General features: G+C 47.8%; 1 protein-coding gene across 1 annotated transcript in view; it reads right to left on the reverse strand.

Annotated features, from left to right (window-relative positions):
- The window catches only part of SPRYD7 (SPRY domain containing 7), a 41301-nt gene extending 31579 nt beyond the window's left edge, over nt 1–9722 (reverse strand). Inside the window, exon 1 of the mRNA XM_075337291.1 lies at nt 9526–9722. Within this exon, the coding sequence (XP_075193406.1) occupies nt 9526–9628 (103 nt within the window). The 5' untranslated portion in view covers nt 9629–9722. The remainder of the gene's footprint in view (nt 1–9525) is intronic.
- Between the last annotated feature and the right edge of the window lie 8676 nt (nt 9723–18398).

Genomic DNA, 18398 nt, shown 5'->3' on the forward strand with positions numbered 1-18398 from the left:
GTTCAAACATGGCGCTGATGGGGTTTTTAGTGTGCCACTACCTGCCATGGAAAATCATTTAGACCCTAAGGCGGGCTTTGCACACTACGACATCGCAGGTGCGATGTCGGTGGGGTCAGAAGGAGGCGGGTCGCTGGCCAGAGCGACGTCGCAGGGCAGGTGAGTGCATGTGAAGCTGCCGTAGCGATAATGTTCGCTACGGCAGCTATCACAAGATATCGCTGCTGCGACAGGGGCGGGGACTATCGCGCTCGGCATCGTAAGCATCGGCTTGCGATGTCGCAGCGTGCAAAGTACCCCTAAGACTACAGAGCACAGCAGATTCCAGCCACCTAAACGCCGCTGATAGTGAAATATACCGTAAACAGTTTAAAGGAACATGACAGCAGATACAAGCTGCCCCATGCAGCCTTTCAGAGAAAAACAGTTTAATAGAGGTCGGGGACCAAACTGGAGCGCGAGTAGGCAGCCAGGCATTTTCCAGCAACTTCTCCTTGCTGCTGCCAGTGACTGACAGGTGTCTCCCTATATCCACACGCAGGAAAAAAAAATGATCACTCAAGAGAAGAGCAGCAGTCGGGACCCACCTGTCTGACTAGTTTCCTGTACGGTTTAGTCCCAGGCGCCTTACAATGCAGCAGCACTTCAGAGTCAAACATACCTGTCTGAGATCTGCCTGCATCAGCTGTCAGCTTTCCATTAAACAGCAACAGGAGCGAGCTCTGGTCATTGCTGTTAGCCTGCTCCATACACTCAACATAGGATGTACTCAAAAGCCAGATTTCAGGAAGAGGTTAAATAAGTTGTCCAGGACTCACACACTAATGATCAGTCCATAGCCTACGTCATCAATAAGAGATCAGACGACATCAGCACGATTAGCGAGTACCGTATGTGCTTTCGCCTGGATGTATGTAATGTATAGGGAGCAGCTCCACAGCTTTGTGCTGGATGTATGTAATGTGCAGGGAGCAGCTCCACAGCCTTGTGCTGGATGTATGTAATGTACAGGGAGCAGCTCCACAGCTTTGTGCTGGATGTATGTAATGTACAGGGAGCAGCTCCACAGCTTTGTGCTGGATGTATGTAATGTACAGGGAGCAGCTCCACAGCTTTGTGCTGGATGTATGTAATGTACAGGGTGCAGCTCCACAGCTTTGTGCTGGATGTATGTAATGTACAGGGAGCAGCTCCACAGCCTTGTGCTGGATGTATGTAATGTACAGGGAGCAGCTCCACAGCTTTGTGCTGGATGTATGTAATGTGCAGGGAGCAGCTCCACAGCTTTGTGCTGGATGTATGTAATGTGCAGGGAGCAACTGCACAGCTTTGTGCTGGATGTATGTAATGTACAGGGAGCAACTGCACAGCTTTGTGCTGGATGTATGTAATGTGCAGGGAGCAGCTCCACAGCTTTGTGCTGGATGTATGTAATGTACAGGGAGCAACTCCACAGCTTTGTGCTGGATGTATATAATATACAGGGAGCAGCTCCACAGCTTTGTGCTGGATGTATGTTATGTGCAGGGAGCAGCTCCACAGCTTTGTGCTGGATGTATATAATATACAGGGAGCAGCTCCACAGCCTTGTGCTGGATGTATGTAATGTACAGGGAGCAGCTCCACAGCTTTGTGCTGGATGTATGTAATGTGCAGGGAGCAGCTCCACAGCTTTGTGCTGGATGTATGTAATGTGCAGGGAGCAGCTCCACAGCTTTGTGCTGGATGTATATAATGTGCAGGGAGCAGCTCCACAGCTTTGTGCTGGATGTATGTAATGTACAGGGAGCAGCTCCACAGCTTTGTGCTGGATGTATGTAATGTGCAGGGAGCAGCTCCACAGCTTTGTGCTGGATGTATGTAATGTACAGGGAGCAGCTCCACAGCATTGTACTGGATGTATATAATGTGCAGGGAGCAGCTCCACAGCTTTGTGCTGGATGTATGTAATGTACAGGGAGCAGCTCCACAGCTTTGTGCTGGATGTATGTAATGTGCAGGGAGCAACTGCACAGCTTTGTGCTGGATGTATGTAATGTGCAGGGAGCAACTGCACAGCTTTGTGCTGGATGTATGTAATGTGCAGGGAGCAACTGCACAGCTTTGTGCTGGATGTATGTAATGTACAGGGAGCAGCTCCACAGCTTTGTGCTGGATGTATGTAATGTACAGGGAGCAGCTCCACAGCTTTGTGCTAGATGTATGTAATGTACAGGGAGCAGCTCCACAGCTTTGTGCTGGATGTATGTAATGTACAGGGAGCAACTCCACAGCTTTGTGCTGGATGTATATAATGTACAGGGAGCAGCTCCACAGCTTTGTGCTGGATGTATGTAATGTGCAGGGAGCAGCTCCACAGCTTTGTGCTGGATGTATATAATGTGCAGGGAGCAGCTCCACAGCTTTGTGCTGGATGTATGTAATGTACAGGGAGCAGCTCCACAGCTTTGTGCTGGATGTATGTAATGTGCAGGGAGCAACTGCACAGCTTTGTGCTGGATGTATGTAATGTGCAGGGAGCAGCTCCACAGCTTTGTGCTGGATGTATGTAATGCACAGGGAGCAGCTCCACAGCATTGTACTGGATGTATATAATGTGCAGGGAGCAGCTCCACAGCTTTGTGCTGGATGTATGTAATGTACAGGGAGCAGCTCCACAGCTTTGTGCTGGATGTATGTAATGTGCAGGGAGCAGCTCCACAGCTTTGTGCTGGATGTATGTAATGTACAGGGTGCAGCTCCACAGCTTTGTGCTGGATGTATGTAATGTACAGGGAGCAGCTCCACAGCTTTGTGCTGGATGTATGTAATGTGCAGGGAGCAGCTCCACAGCTTTGTGCTGGATGTATGTAATGTACAGGGAGCAGCTCCACAGCATTGTGCTGGATGTATATAATGTGCAGGGAGCAGCTCCACAGCTTTGTGCTGGATGTATGTAATGTACAGGGAGCAGCTCCACAGCTTTGTGCTGGATGTATGTAATGTACAGGGAGCAGCTCCACAGCTTTGTGCTGGATGTATGTAATGTGCAGGGAGCAGCTCCACAGCTTTGTGCTGGATGTATGTAGTGTGCAGGGAGCAGCTCCACAGCTTTGTGCTGGATGTATGTAATGTGCAGGGAGCAGCTCCACAGCTTTGTGCTGGATGTATGTAGTGTGCAGGGAGCAGCTCCACAGCTTTGTGCTGGATGTATGTAATGTACAGGGTGCAGCTCCACAGCTTTGTGCTGGATGTATGTAATGTACAGGGTGCAGCTCCACAGCTTTGTGCTGGATGTATGTAATGTGCAGGGAGCAGCTTTGTGCTGGATGTATATAATACGCAGGGAGCAGCTCCACAGCTTTGTGCTGGATGTATGTAATGTAGAGGGAGCAGCTCCACAGCTTTGTGCTGGATGTATGTAATGTGCAGGGAGCAACTGCACAGCTTTGTGCTGGATGTATGTAATGTGCAGGGAGCAACTGCACAGCTTTGTGCTGGATGTATGTAATGTGCAGGGAGCAACTGCACAGCTTTGTGCTGGATGTATGTAATGTGCAGGGAGCAACTGCACAGCTTTGTGCTGGATGTATGTAATGTACAGGGAGCAGCTCCACAGCTTTGTGCTGGATGTATGTAATGTATAGGGAGCAGCTCCACAGCTTTGTGCTGGATGTATGTAATGTACAGGGAGCAACTGCACAGCTTTGTGCTGGATGTATGTAATGTACAGGGAGCAGCTCCACAGCATTGTGCTGGATGTATGTAATGTACAGGGAGCAACTGCACAGCTTTGTGCTGGATGTATGTAATGTACAGGGAGCAGCTCCACAGCATTGTGCTGGATGTATATAATGTGCAGGGAGCAGCTCCACAGCTTTGTGCTGGATGTATGTAATGTACAGGGAGCAACTGCACAGCTTTGTGCTGGATGTATGTAATGTACAGGGAGCAGCTCCACAGCTTTGTGCTGGATGTATGTAATGTGCAGGGAGCAACTGCACAGCTTTGTGCTGGATGTATGTAATGTACAGGGAGCAACTGTACAGCTTTGTGCTGGATGTATGTAATGTACAGGGAGCAGCTCCACAGCTTTGTGCTGGATGTATGTAATGTACAGGGAGCAGCTCCACAGCTTTGTGCTGGATGTATATAATATACAGGGAGCAGCTCCACAGCTTTGTGCTGGATGTATGTAATGTGCAGGGAGCAACTGCACAGCTTTGTGCTGGATGTATGTAATGTGCAGGGAGCAACTGCACAGCTTTGTGCTGGATGTATGTAATGTACAGGGAGCAACTGCACAGCTTTGTGCTGGATGTATGTAATGTGCAGGGAGCAGCTCCAGAGCTTTGTGCTGGATGTATGTAATGTACAGGGAGCAGCTCCACAGCTTTGTGCTGGATGTATGTAATGTGCAGGGAGCAGCTCCACAGCTTTGTGCTGGATGTATGTTATGTGCAGGGAGCAGCTCCACAGCTTTGTGCTGGATGTATGTAATGTACAGGGAGCAGCTCCACAGCATTGTGCTGGATGTATATAATGTGCAGGGAGCAGCTCCACAGCTTTGTGCTGGATGTATGTAATGTGCAGGGAGCAGCTCCACAGCTTTGTGCTGGATGTATATAATGTACAGGGAGCAGCTCCACAGCTTTGTGCTGGATGTATGTAATGTACAGGGAGCAGCTCCACAGCTTTGTGCTGGATGTATGTAATGTGCAGGGAGCAACTGCACAGCTTTGTGCTGGATGTATGTAATGTACAGGGAGCAACTGCACAGCTTTGTGCTGGATGTATGTAATGTGCAGGGAGCAGCTCCAGAGCTTTGTGCTGGATGTATGTAATGTACAGGGAGCAGCTCCACAGCTTTGTGCTGGATGTATGTAATGTACAGGGAGCAGCTCCACAGCTTTGTGCTGGATGTATGTAATGTGCAGGGAGCAGCTCCACAGCTTTGTGCTGGATGTATGTAATGTGCAGGGAGCAGCTCCACAGCTTTGTGCTGGATGTATGTAATGTACAGGGAGCAGCTCCACAGCATTGTGCTGGATGTATATAATGTGCAGGGAGCAGCTCCACAGCTTTGTGCTGGATGTATGTAATGTGCAGGGAGCAGCTCCACAGCTTTGTGCTGGATGTATGTAATGTGCAGGGAGCAGCTCCACAGCTTTGTGCTGGATGTATGTAATGTACAGGGAGCAGCTCCACAGCTTTGTGCTGGATGTATGTAATGTACAGGGAGCAGCTCCACAGCTTTGTGCTGGATGTATGTAATGTACAGGGAGCAGCTCCACAGCTTTGTGCTGGATGTATGTAATGTACAGGGAGCAGCTCCACAGCTTTGTGCTGGATGTATGTAATGTACAGGGAGCAGCTCCACAGCTTTGTGCTGGATGTATGTAATGTACAGGGAGCAGCTCCACAGCTTTGTGCTGGATGTATGTAATGTACAGGGTGCAGCTCCACAGCTTTGTGCTGGATGTATGTAATGTACAGGGAGCAGCTCCACAGCTTTGTGCTGGATGTATGTAATGTGCAGGGAGCAGCTCCACAGCTTTGTGCTGGATGTATGTAATGTACAGGGAGCAGCTCCACAGCTTTGTGCTGGATGTATGTAATGTACAGGGAGCAGCTCCACAGCATTGTGCTGGATGTATATAATGTGCAGGGAGCAGCTCCACAGCTTTGTGCTGGATGTATGTAATGTGCAGGGAGCAGCTCCACAGCTTTGTGCTGGATGTATATAATGTACAGGGAGCAGCTCCACAGCTTTGTGCTGGATGTATGTAATGTACAGGGAGCAGCTCCACAGCTTTGTGCTGGATGTATGTAATGTACAGGGAGCAGCTCCACAGCTTTGTGCTGGATGTATGTAATGTGCAGGGAGCAGCTCCACAGCTTTGTGCTGGATGTATGTAGTGTGCAGGGAGCAGCTCCACAGCTTTGTGCTGGATGTATGTAATGTACAGGGAGCAGCTCCACAGCTTTGTGCTGGATGTATGTAATGTACAGGGTGCAGCTCCACAGCTTTGTGCTGGATGTATGTAATGTGCAGGGAGCAGCTCCACAGCTTTGTGCTGGATGTATATAATGTGCAGGGAGCAGCTCCACAGCATTGTGCTGGATGTATGTAATGTGCAGGGAGCAGTTCCACAGCTTTGTGCTGGATGTATGTAATGTATAGAAAGCAGCTCCACAGCTTTGTGCTGGATGTATATAATGTACAGGGAGCAGCTCCACAGCTTTGTGCTGGATGTATGTAATGTATAGAAAGCAGCTCCACAGCTTTGTGCTGGATGTATGTAATGTACAGAAAGGAGCTCCACAGCTTTGTTCATCAAGTGACAACTGCTGAATAATTAATTTTATCTCCCATTCACTTTGATAGCAGCTGCTAAGCTGCAGGTCCTGAGACCGGTCACTAAACAATGGACACATCCGGCTGCCGCTTATTGTTGGGGTTTCAGAACCGCCACCAAATATTAAAAACCTACGCTAAAGATAGGTCATTAGTATCCATGTTGTGGAAACCTCCAGTCGGACACTCGGACGCAACTTGAGCACCTGAGTATAATAAAAGTTAATGGGGAAAAATGCTCGAGTTCCCCATTGGCTTCTATTATCCTCTATACATGAGTTCGAGTGTGACTGCTCAGTACGAGTACCGAGTATGGCAGTGCTCATCACTAATGTTCACTCCTCCACTTATCCCTACAAAACTTTTTATTTTACTACAACATATCCGCATGAGTCTGGGGGTTTTTTTTGTGTGCCATGAGTTGTAGTTTTGTATAAGGTTATTCACTTTACCATATAATGTACAGATAGTGTATATGTGAAGAAAATGCCAAGAGCAGCAAATAAAGTACAGAGCGGAAAACACCAGAAGAACAGGCAGGTCACTTCCTTTAGTCACTTGGCGTCTGTGGAAACCTGAAGTGGTTAAAAACACTCAAAAGACTGAGCATAGGTAGAGCAAGTCACCCGTGATCGGCGAGTATGAGAGAGGGGGTGAGAGACCAGGAGTGATATTAAACGATTTCGATCATTCTGCTGGACGTGCTGAGCATGCTTAGTAGAACGTGACGGAATCCGCCATCATAGACAATCATTAGACACCTTGGCGGATTCCAACGGAATCCATCATGGTGTGTTATTTTAACGACCCAAAAAACGCTACATGTAGCGTTCCGTCCGCTGGCACGGCATCAAAATAACGACTCGGCGTCGTCCAGCGGATGAAACGCAGACACTTGCGTTACTGTGCGTCGTCAATACAAGTCTATGGAGAATAGCGCAGTGTGTTAACGGACTGCGCTATTCTCCATAGCGGCGGATTGCGTTGAACGCAAGTGTGAAAGTAGCCTTACTCAGAAATGCATGTTTATTCTTTTAAAGGGAACCTGGCACTAGATTTGGAGCCTATCAGCTGCGGCCACCACCACCAGGCTCTTAGAATGAGATAGAGATATAGATATATATATATATATATAACACATGCTGTATATAAGAGCCCAGGCCGCTGTGTAGAACGTAAAAATCACTTTATAATACTCGCCTAAGGGGCGGTGTGGTGCAGACTGGTCGGATGGGTGTCTCCGTTCTCCGGTGCCTCCTCTTTCGGCCATCTTTGTCCTTCTTCTGAAGCCTGGGTGCATGATGCCTCCTACATCAAGCACACAGGCTGCCATTGAGGTCCCGTGCGAGCGCACTACAATACTTTGATCTGCCCTGCTCAGTACAGATCAAAGTGCACCTGCGCAGGACCCCAGTGTCAGCTTGTGTGGATGACGTAGGAGGCATCATGCACCTAGGCTTCAGAAGAAGGAAGACAAAGATGGCCGAAAGAGAAGGTGTTGGTACCGGAGACACCCATCCGACCAGTCTGCACTGCATCGCCCCTCAGGTGAATGTTATAAAGTGATTTTTATGTTCTACACAGCGGCCTGGGCTCTTATACAGCATGTTAGAATGCTGTATATGAGTCCACTGGTGGTGGCGGCAGCTTAGTTACCAAATCTGGTGACAGGTTCCCTTTAAGAGAATAGTCTGCAGTTCTCTAGGTGGTTTTTGTAGTAGAATCTACATGAAAAAGACACTGTGTGTATATACTCTTATGATGTCTATCTTCAGCAAACTGGACTCAAAAACAGCAAAGTAAGGCTAGGTTCACATTTCCGTTATTTTGCATCAGTCACATGCGTTGCTTGACACTTGTGACTGATGTGTTGTATAACGGATGACAAGAATTGGAATTCATTGTCACGAGAAAGCGGATTTAGTTGTAAAACGAGTGATTGTTCACAATACTCGGCCGCCGGCTTTTGAGAGCGATCAGCTGATCGCTCACACAAGGCGGCCGCCGGGCGATCAGCTGATCGCTCACACAAGGCGGCCGCCGGGCGATCAGCTGATCGCTCACACAAGGCGGCCGCCGGGCGATCAGCTGATCGCTCACACAAGGCGGCCGCCGGGCGATCAGCTGATCACTCACACAAGGCGGCCGCCGGGCGATCAGCTGATCACTCACACAAGGCGGCCGCCGGGCGATCAGCTGATCGTTTGACCGCCAAGAGAGAGCATGCGCAGCAAAATCAAAAGGATTCTGCTGCTCAAGAAACGTTACATGCTGGGTTCCTGCCGCCCAACGGTCAGTCGTTCCATGACTGATCAGTCGGGAGGCGGATGCAACGCAAGGGCATCAGTCACAATCTGCCGCTCATACAAGTCTATGGGAAACAACGGAATCTGCCAAACGGATTGCATTGTTTATCAGAGCGGCAGATTGTGACTGATCATAAACAACGGAAATGTGGACCTAGCCTAACAGGTCCTCACCTTCCCTCGGCATAGCCGCTATGCTCAGTGATTGGCTGCAGCAATTATCTACCACTGTAGCCAGAGCACAGACTCTACTGTTTGTTGTTTTACACCATTTGAGATCCACTTCCATTAAATTGGGAAACCCCTTTAAGAGGCCCACATGTGGCTAAACCTGTCCCCAATCCAACATGATGTTATTAGACCCACCAACTACCTGAAAACATGGAATAAATGTTAGGAGCCTTTTTGCTGTGTATCCAGTGCATCAGACACACACAGTATATACACACACAGTATATACACACACACACACACACACACACACACACACAGTATATACACACACACAGTATATACACACACACAGTATATACACACACACAGTATATACACACACACAGTATATACACACACACATAGTATATACACACACACATAGTATATACACACACACACAGTATATACACACACACATAGTATATACACACACACACATAGTATATACACACACACATAGTATATATATACACACACACACACACACACACACACACACACACACACACACACACACACATACATACATACAGCTGTGCAGGGCCCTGTGGAGGCTGTTTCACCCCGCACAGCTGATACACGCTTGTGAGCAGCCGATACAGGAAGTGCTCGGGACCCCGGAGGACGCGCACACATCTGCTCCTATGTGCCGTGTATTCCGCTCACCCATGTGCTGAGTGTCCAGCTGCACCGCCGGCATCTCCTTCAGCGGAATGTGCCCGGAGCCGCCATCCCCGCAGCACCTGAAGCAACAGCACAGGAACGACATAGCGACTGACTGCACAGCGAGCTGCCGGCCGCAGATACCGCTCTGAGCTGTGTACAGGCCGCCTCTGCGTCAGAGCTGGAGAAACCACAACGACCCCTGCTGCACCGGAGCCGCAACTGTAACGTTTCTCACTGCGCGTTTGAAAATGAAAGCTGCTCTGTGATTGGTTGGTATAGTCAATAAAAGCCAGTTTTGGTTGAGCGTTGTCTTTGTGCTTCTCTGTGTGATACAGACTGAGTTGATGTGATAGTGTACACGTATGTCCGCACTTTCCGGGGCGCCGTTTCGATGTGGTTTTCTGCCAAATGTACAAATGACAGCATACCTCCCAACTTTTAACCCCTTCAGCCCCCGGGCACTTTCCGTTTTTGCGTTTTTGTTTTTTGCTCCCCTTCTTCTGAGAGGCGTAATATTTTTATTTTTCCATCAATCTTGCCATATGAGGGCTTGTTTTTTGCGGGACGAGTTGTACTTTTAAATGAAACCATAAGTTTTACCATATGGTGTACTGGAAAACGGCAAAAAAATTCCAAGTGCGGAAAAATTGCAAAAAAAGTGTGATCGTACAATAGTTTTTGGGATATTTTATTCACTGTGTTCACTATATGGTAAAACAGGTATCTATGTGATGCCTCAGGTCGGTGCGAGTTTGTAGACACCAAACATGTATAGGTTTACTTGTATCTAAGGGGTTAAAAAAAATTCACAAGTTTGTCCAATAAAAGTGGCGCACGTTTTGCGCCATTTTCCGAAACACGTAGCGTTCTTATTTTTAAGGATCTATGGCTCAGTGATGGCTTATTTTTTGCGTCTCGAGCTGACGTTTATAATGGTACCATTTTTGCGCAGATGCTACGTTTTGATCGCCTGTTATTGCATTTTGCGTAAAACTTGCGGCGACCAAAAAACGTAATTTTGGCGTTTGGAATTTTTTTGCGACTACGCCGTTTACCAATCAGATTAATTGATTTTATATTTTGATAGATCGGGCATTTCTGAACGCGGCGATACCAAATATGTGTATATTTATTTATTTTTTAACCCTTTAATTTTCAATGGGGGGAAAGGGGGGTGATTTGAACTTTTAGGTTTTTTGTTTTTTTTTTTATTTTTTAAAACTTTTTTTTTTACTTTTTTTTTTTTATTTTACTAGTCCCCCTAGGGGGCTATAGCGATCAGCAATCCGATTGCTGATCGCTATCTGCTGATCACAGCTATACCTCTGTAATCAGCAGATTCAGTCACTGTGGTTTTCCCTCTGCTCTCGGCCGAGGGAAAATGAAAGTGAAACATCGTAGCAGCAGGCGTCATCACATGACCCTGTGCTACGATGGCAACCACCGATAGTCACGTGATAACACACGTGACTTCCGGTGGGGGCGGCGGTGAGTAACAAACATGGCCGCGCGCATTTAAATCTTGCTGCCAGACTTTGGCAGCAAGATTTAAGGGGTTAATGGCCGCGGGTGGAAGCGATTCCACCCGCGGCTAGCAGGCACACATGTCAGCTGTTGAAAACAGCTGATATGTGTGCCGATCCACGCCGCCTGCCCGCGGCAGGGGGCGGGGCTTAACGGGACACGATCCTGGACGGATAGATCCGTCCAGGGTCGTGAAGGGGTTAAAGAAGGGGAAGTGGGACAAAGTTTGCGGTGCGCAACGCGGCAATTTTTAGGCCACGCCCCCTAATCATCCATTTTACAAACGGCCACACCCATATCCACTCCCCATCCACACCCAACTGCAGACGATGCTGAAGTTGGTTTCTTATTCGTCCAGTTTCTAAAAGGGGGCTTTACACGCTGCGACATCACTAATGCGGAGTCGTTGGGGTCACGGAATTTGTGACGCACATCCGGCCGCATTAGCGATGTTGCTGCGTGTGACACCGATGAGCGATTTTGCATCATTGCAAAAACGTGCAAAATCGCTCATCGGTGACATGGGGGTCCATTCTTGATTATCGTTACTGCAGCAGTAACGATGTAGTTTGTCGCTCCTGCGGCAGCACACATCGCTCCGTGTGACGCCGCAGGAACGAGGAAGCTCTCCTCACCTGCCTCCCGGCCACAATGCGGAAGGAAGAAGGTGGGCGGGATGTTACGTCCCGCTCAGCTCCGCCCCTCCGCTGCTATTGGGCAGCCGCTCAGTGACATCGCTGTGACGCCACACGGACCGCTCCCTTAGAAAGGAGGCGGTTCGCCGGTCACAGCGACGTCGCCGGGCAGGTAAGTATGTATGACGGGTCTGGGCGATGTTGTGCGGCACGGGCAGCGATTTGCCCGTGTCGCGCAACAGATGGGGGCGGGTACCCACACTAGCGATATCGGGACCGATATCGCAGCATGTAAAGTAGCCTTTATTCGGGGCTGAAGTTGGTTTCTTATTCGTCAGTTTCTTATTCGGCAATTTAGTTTTTTCAGTTTTTTATGCATTTATCAACAAAAATAACACATCACAATAATAAAATACAATGCACTGATGTGCCCTAATATAAATACACTCAAAATCAGCTGCGAAAATTATAAAACTGGCAAAAAAATGGGCATCAAAGTGGGCACCAAAGTAAGTTAGTGAAAGGGTTAAATGGCTTTGGGCCACTGATCTAACACCACAATTGCATATCTAGTGATGCCCCTAATCAAACTCAAGTGACACCAGCCTGGCCCAAAGGGGTTCTGGGCATCAAAACTGGCATCAAAGTGGGCACACAGCCAATTTTCACAGATTTGAATAAGTAACTGGTGTTTTTGAGGGGTTAAATGGCTTTGGGCCACTGATCTGACACCACATTTACATACCTAGTGATGCCACACATCAAATTCAGATCACTCCAGCCTGGCCCAAACAGGTTCTGGGCATCAGAACTGGCATCAAAATGGGCAAAACCCCAGTTTTCACAGATTTGAATAAGTAACTGGCGTTTTTAAGGGGTTAAATGGTTTTGGGCCACTGATCTAACACCACATTTACATACCTAGTGATGCCACACATCAAATTCAGATCACTCCAGCCTGGCCCAAACAGGTTCTGGGCATCAGAACTGGCATCAAAATGGGCAAAACCCCAGTTTTCACAGATTTGAATAAGTAACTGGCGTTTTTAAGGGGTTAAATGGTTTTGGGCCACTGATCTAACACCACATTTACATACCTAGTGATGCCACACATCAAATTCAGATCACTCCAGCCTGGCCCAAAGGGGTTCTGGGCATCAGAACTGGCATCAAAGTGGGCAAAGCCCAGTTTTCACAGATTTGAATAAGTAACTGGTGTTTTTGAGGGGTTAAGTGCCTTTGGGCCACTGTTTTCACATTACATTTACATACCTAGTGATGCCGCACATCAAAATCAGATCACTCCAGCCTGGCCCAAACAGGTTCTGGGCATCAGAACTGGCATCAAAGTGGGCAAAACCCAAGTTTTCACAGATTTGAATAAGTAACTAGTGTTTTTGAGGGGTTAAATAGATTTGGGCCACTAATCTCACACCACTTTTACATACCTAGTGATGCCACACATCAAATTCAGATCACTCCAGCCTGGCCCAAACAGGTTCTGGGCATCAGTACTGGCATCAAATTGGGCAAAACCCCAGTTTTCACAGATTTGAATAAGTAACTAGGGTTTTTTTGAGGGGTTAAATGGCTTTGGGCCACTGATCTCACACCACATTTACATACCTAGTGATGCCGCACAACAAATTCAGATCACTCCAGCCTGGCCCAAACAGGTTCTGGGCATTAGAACTGGCATCAAATTGGGCAAATGGCCAGTTTTCACAGATTTGAATAAGTAACTGGTGTTTTTGAGGGGTTAAATGGTTTTGGGCCACTGATCTAACACGAAATTTTCATACCTAGTGATGCCACACATCAAATTCAGATCACTCCAGCCTGGCCCAAACCGGTTCGGGGCATCAGAACTGGCATCAAATTGGGCAAAACCCCAGTTTTCACAAATTTGAATAAGTAACTGGTGTTTTTGAGGGGTTAAATTGCTTTGGGCCACTGATAGCGTGCCGCAACCGGAAAAAAACAGACGGGCTGCATGTAAAAACCTATGCAAAGGATGCGGTGTTTTCACAGCCGGTTGAGCCGCAGTGCTCAAACCGGATGTGTGAAAGTAGCCTTAGGCGACAAAACCGCATCCTTTGCATACGTTTTTTATAGATTTGGGCCACTGATCTCACACCACATTTACATACCTGGTGATGTCACACATCAAATTCAGATCACTCCAGCCTGGCCCAAACAGGTTCTGGGCATTCAGTGATCTGAATTTGATGTGTGGCATCACTAGTTATGTAAATGTGGTGTGAGATCAGTGGCCAAAAGCCATTTAACCCCTCAAAAACACCAGTTACTTATTCAAATCTGTGAAAACTGGGGTTTTGCCCATTTTGATGCCAGTTCTGATGCCCAGAACCGGTTTGGGCCAGGCTGGAGTGATCTGAATTTGATGTGTGGCATCACTAGGTATGTAAATGTGGTGTGAGATCAGTGGCCCAAAGCCATTTAACCCCTCAAAAACACCAGTTACTTATTCAAATCTGTAAAATCTGGCCATTTGCCCAGTTTGATGCCAGTTCTGATGCCCAGAACCCCTTTGGGCCAGGCTGCTGTGTTCTTAATTTGATGTGTGTCATCACTAGGTATGTAAATGTGGTTTTAGATTAGTGGCCCAATACCATTTAACCCCTCAAAAACACTGATTACTTATTCAAATCTGTGAAAACTGGGGTTTTGCCCACTTTGATGCCAGTTCTGATGCCCAGAACCTGTTTGGGCCAGGCTGGAGTGATCTGAATTTGATGTGTGGCATCACTAGGTATGTAAATATGGTGTGAGATCAGTGGCCCAAAGGCATTTAACCCCTCAAAAACACTGGTTACTTATTCAAATATGTGTAAACTGGGGTTTTGCCCACTTTGATGCCAGTTCTGATGCCCAGAACCTGTTTGGGCCAGGCTGGAGGGATCTGAATTTGATGTGTGGCATCACTAGGTATGTAAATGTGGTGTGAGATCAGTGGCCCAAATCTATAAAAAACGTATGCAAAGGATGCGGTTTTGTCGCCTAAGGCTACTTTCACACATCCGGTTTGAGCACTGTGGCTCAACCGGCTGTGAAAACACCGCATCCTTTGCATAAGTTTTTACATGCAGCCCGTCTGTTTTTTTCCGGTTGCGGCACGCTACTGAGCATGCGCAGTGGAAGAAACCGCATGCGGCGGCCGGATGCGGTTTGCGCCGCATCCAGCATCCATAGGCATGCATTGAAAAATGCGCCACAGCGGCCAGATGCGGAGCGATGCGTTTTTTTTGCCGGAGCAAAAAACGTGCCAGGGAACGTTCCATCCGGCCACCGCATCGGCTAAATCTGCCGTATGCGGCAAAAAACGGACGGAACGCAAGCCCATGCGGCGCCAATGCAAGTCAATGCTGGAAAAAACATAACCGGCGGCAAAAAAAAAAGGTTTTGTTTTTTCAGCAGAGCGCCGGATTGTGCCGCACTGCTACAGCTGGATGTGTGAAAGTAGCCTAAGATGCAGCAGCTCTGCCAGGCAGGAGATCATGTGGTCGGTAGCTGATAGAAGCATTGGCAATGCTTCTATCTTTGCATATTACCGGCCAGTGCTGTCTGTGCACCTGCAGGAGAGGACACAAGTGGTAAGTACACACTGTCCTCTCCCTAATGTCCTGATCTACCGTGTGCCTGCAGCATTGAGAAGCAAACACTGCACACGCGATAGATCAGGACACAAACACACGGGAGTCAGAGAAACAGCTAGAGGAGTACAGGCTCCGGGCCGGGGGGAGGGGAATCAGCGCTGGGGACATTCATTACCTTAGCAGCAGCAGCACAGAGACTAGCGTGCTCTGCTCTGTAATGCTCACGACACGTATTAGGATGATAGGAGGGAAAAGCAGCGAGGTGGGGAGAGAGTGGGTGGGCGGAGCCACGGGATACAGACCTCCCGCCCGGGGCAACGGGACAAACTCTGCAAATCGTGATAGTCCCGCTGTATCCGGGACGGTTGGGAGGTATGATGACACGTGGGATGCGAAACGGCCACTGCGCCAGCTCTGTATTGCCCCAAGGATTATGGTGTGTTTTACTATAAAATAGAAGCCCTATAGATAGTAACATTTCCCTGTAGAAACTATTAATGCCCTTTATCAATGCTCTAGAAATGAAAAGTGCCCACATTCTGCCCTTAGAAAGTAATTTCTCCTGTGTGCCCCATTAACCACTGAGACTCTGAGTGCTCCTATAATGTAATGATACATTTTAAACGCCCATTTTACATTCAACATTATCTCCCACATGTTGTTACATAGTTACTTAGGTTGAAGAAAGACCCCGGTCCATCTACTTCAACCTTCCTCCACCAATTCTACATTTTATCACTAAGTCACTTATAACCAACAATGTTGTGTGTACTGAGGAATCATCCAGCCCTTTTTTGAAAGCTGTTATAGTATCTGCCATTACTACCTCTTGTGGTAGGGCATTCCACAGTCTGACTGCTCTAACTGTAAAGAACCCTTTCCTATTTAGCTGTCGGAATCACTTTTCTTCCACTCGCAGCGAGTGCCCCCTGGTCCTTAGTATTGTCTTTAGAAGAAATGAGTCATGTGCCAGTCCTTTATATTGACCACACATGTATTTATACATATAAATGAGATCTCCTCTGAGACATCTTTTCTAAGCTAAACAAATCCAACTTTTTCAACCTCTCATCATATGGGCGGCCTCCATTCATTGCAATAATCTAGTTGCTGCCTTTGAACTGACTCTAACTTCTGAATATCCTTTTTAAAATGGGGAACCCATAAGTATTAGGCTGGAAACACATCTATGCGAGTAAAATCGGTCCGACTGGGCTGAAAAAAAACTCGGCTGATTTTAGTTCACGTTAGGTCCGAGTGCAACACAAGTGCGATGCTTTTTCTAAATAAATTAATGATTTTACTAGCGTGTGTAATGCGTGTGTAATGCGTGTGTAATGCGTATTTTTTACTATGTCATCTGCCATTCAGCTCTGCTACATGGCAGATGACAGCAGACACAGACAGAGCCGCACGATCAGAATGAACTCGGGTTAACTTCACCCGACTTCATTGTCATGCTGCTGCTCTGTCTGTGCCGCGTCCTGATTAGCGGTCACCAGTGAAGGGCTCACCGGTGACCGCTAATCTCCTGAGTGACTGAATTGAGCAGCCCTCTCTCATATACTCACGATCGATCCCCGATCTCCGGCGCGGCGATGCACGGTATTCACACTGCTCCGGCGGCTTTTACTATTTTGAAAAAGCCGGCCGCTCATTAAACAATTTTGTATTCCCTGCTTTCCCCGCCCACTGGCGCCTATGATTGGTTGCAGTGAGACACGCCCCCACGCTGAGTGACAGGTGTCTCACTACACCCAATCACAGCAGCCGGTGGGCGGGTCTATACTTTGCAGTGAAATAAATAATTAAATAATTAAAAAAAACGGCGTGCGGTCCCCCCCAATTTCAATACCAGCCAGATAAAGCCATACGGCTGAAGGCTGGTATTTTCAGGATGGGGAGCTCCACGTTATGGGGAGCCCCCCAGCCTAACAATATCAGTCAGCAGCCGCCCAGAATTGCCACATACATTAGATGCGACAGTTCTGGGACTGTACACGGCTCTTCCCAATTTACCCTGGTGCGTTGGCAAATCGGGGTAATAAGGAGTTAATGGCAGCCCATAGCTGCCACTAAATCCTAGATTAATCATGTCAGGCGTCTCCCCGAGATTCCTTCCATGATTAATCTGTAAGTTACAGTAAATAAACACACACACACCTGAAAAAATAATTTATTAGAAATAAAAAACATTAACAAATTCCCTGGTTCACCAATTTAATAAGCCCCAAAAAGCCCTCCATGTCCGGCGTAATCCACAGACCTCCAGCGTCGCTTCCAGCTCTGCCGCATAAAGGTGACCGGAGCAGCAGAAGACACCGCCGCTCCTGTCACCTCTACGCAGCAACTGAGGTGAGTATCGCGATCAGCTGAGCTGTCACTGAGGTTACCCGCGGCCACCGCTGGATCCAGCTGATCGCGCTACTCACCTCAGTTGCTGCGTGGAGGTGACAGGAGCGGCGGTGTCTTCTGCTGCTCCGGTCACCTTCATGCAGCAGAGCTGGAAGCGACGCTGGACCATCCTGAATTACGCCAGACATGGATGGCTTTTTGGGGCTTATTAAATTGGTGATGAGGGAATTTGTTAGTGTTTTTTATTTCTAATAAATGATTTTTTCAAGTGTGTGTGTTTTTTTACTGTAATTTACAGATTAATCATGGAAGGTATCTCGGGGAGACGCCTAACATGATTAATCTAGGATTTAGTGGCAGCTATGGGCTGCCATTAACTCCTTATTACCTCAATTTGCCAACGCACCAGGGCAAATCGGGAAGAGCCGGGTACAGTCCCAGAACTGTCGCATCTAATGTATGCGGCAATTCTGGGCGACTGCTGACTGATATTGTTAGGCTGGGGGGCTCCCCATAACGTGGAGCTCCCCATCCTGAGAATTCCAGCCTTCAGCTGTATGGCTTTATCTGGCTGGTATTAAAATTGGGGGGGACCGCACGCCGTTTTTTAAAATTATTTAATTATTTATTTCACTGCACAGTATAGACCCGCCCACCGGCTGCTGTGATTGGGTGTAGTGAGACACCTGTCACTCAGCGTGGGGGCGTGTCTCACTGCAACCAATCATAGGCGCCGGTGGGC

Source organism: Anomaloglossus baeobatrachus, chromosome 2 (assembly GCF_048569485.1).
Source record: "Anomaloglossus baeobatrachus isolate aAnoBae1 chromosome 2, aAnoBae1.hap1, whole genome shotgun sequence".
NCBI lineage: Eukaryota > Metazoa > Chordata > Amphibia > Anura > Aromobatidae > Anomaloglossus > Anomaloglossus baeobatrachus.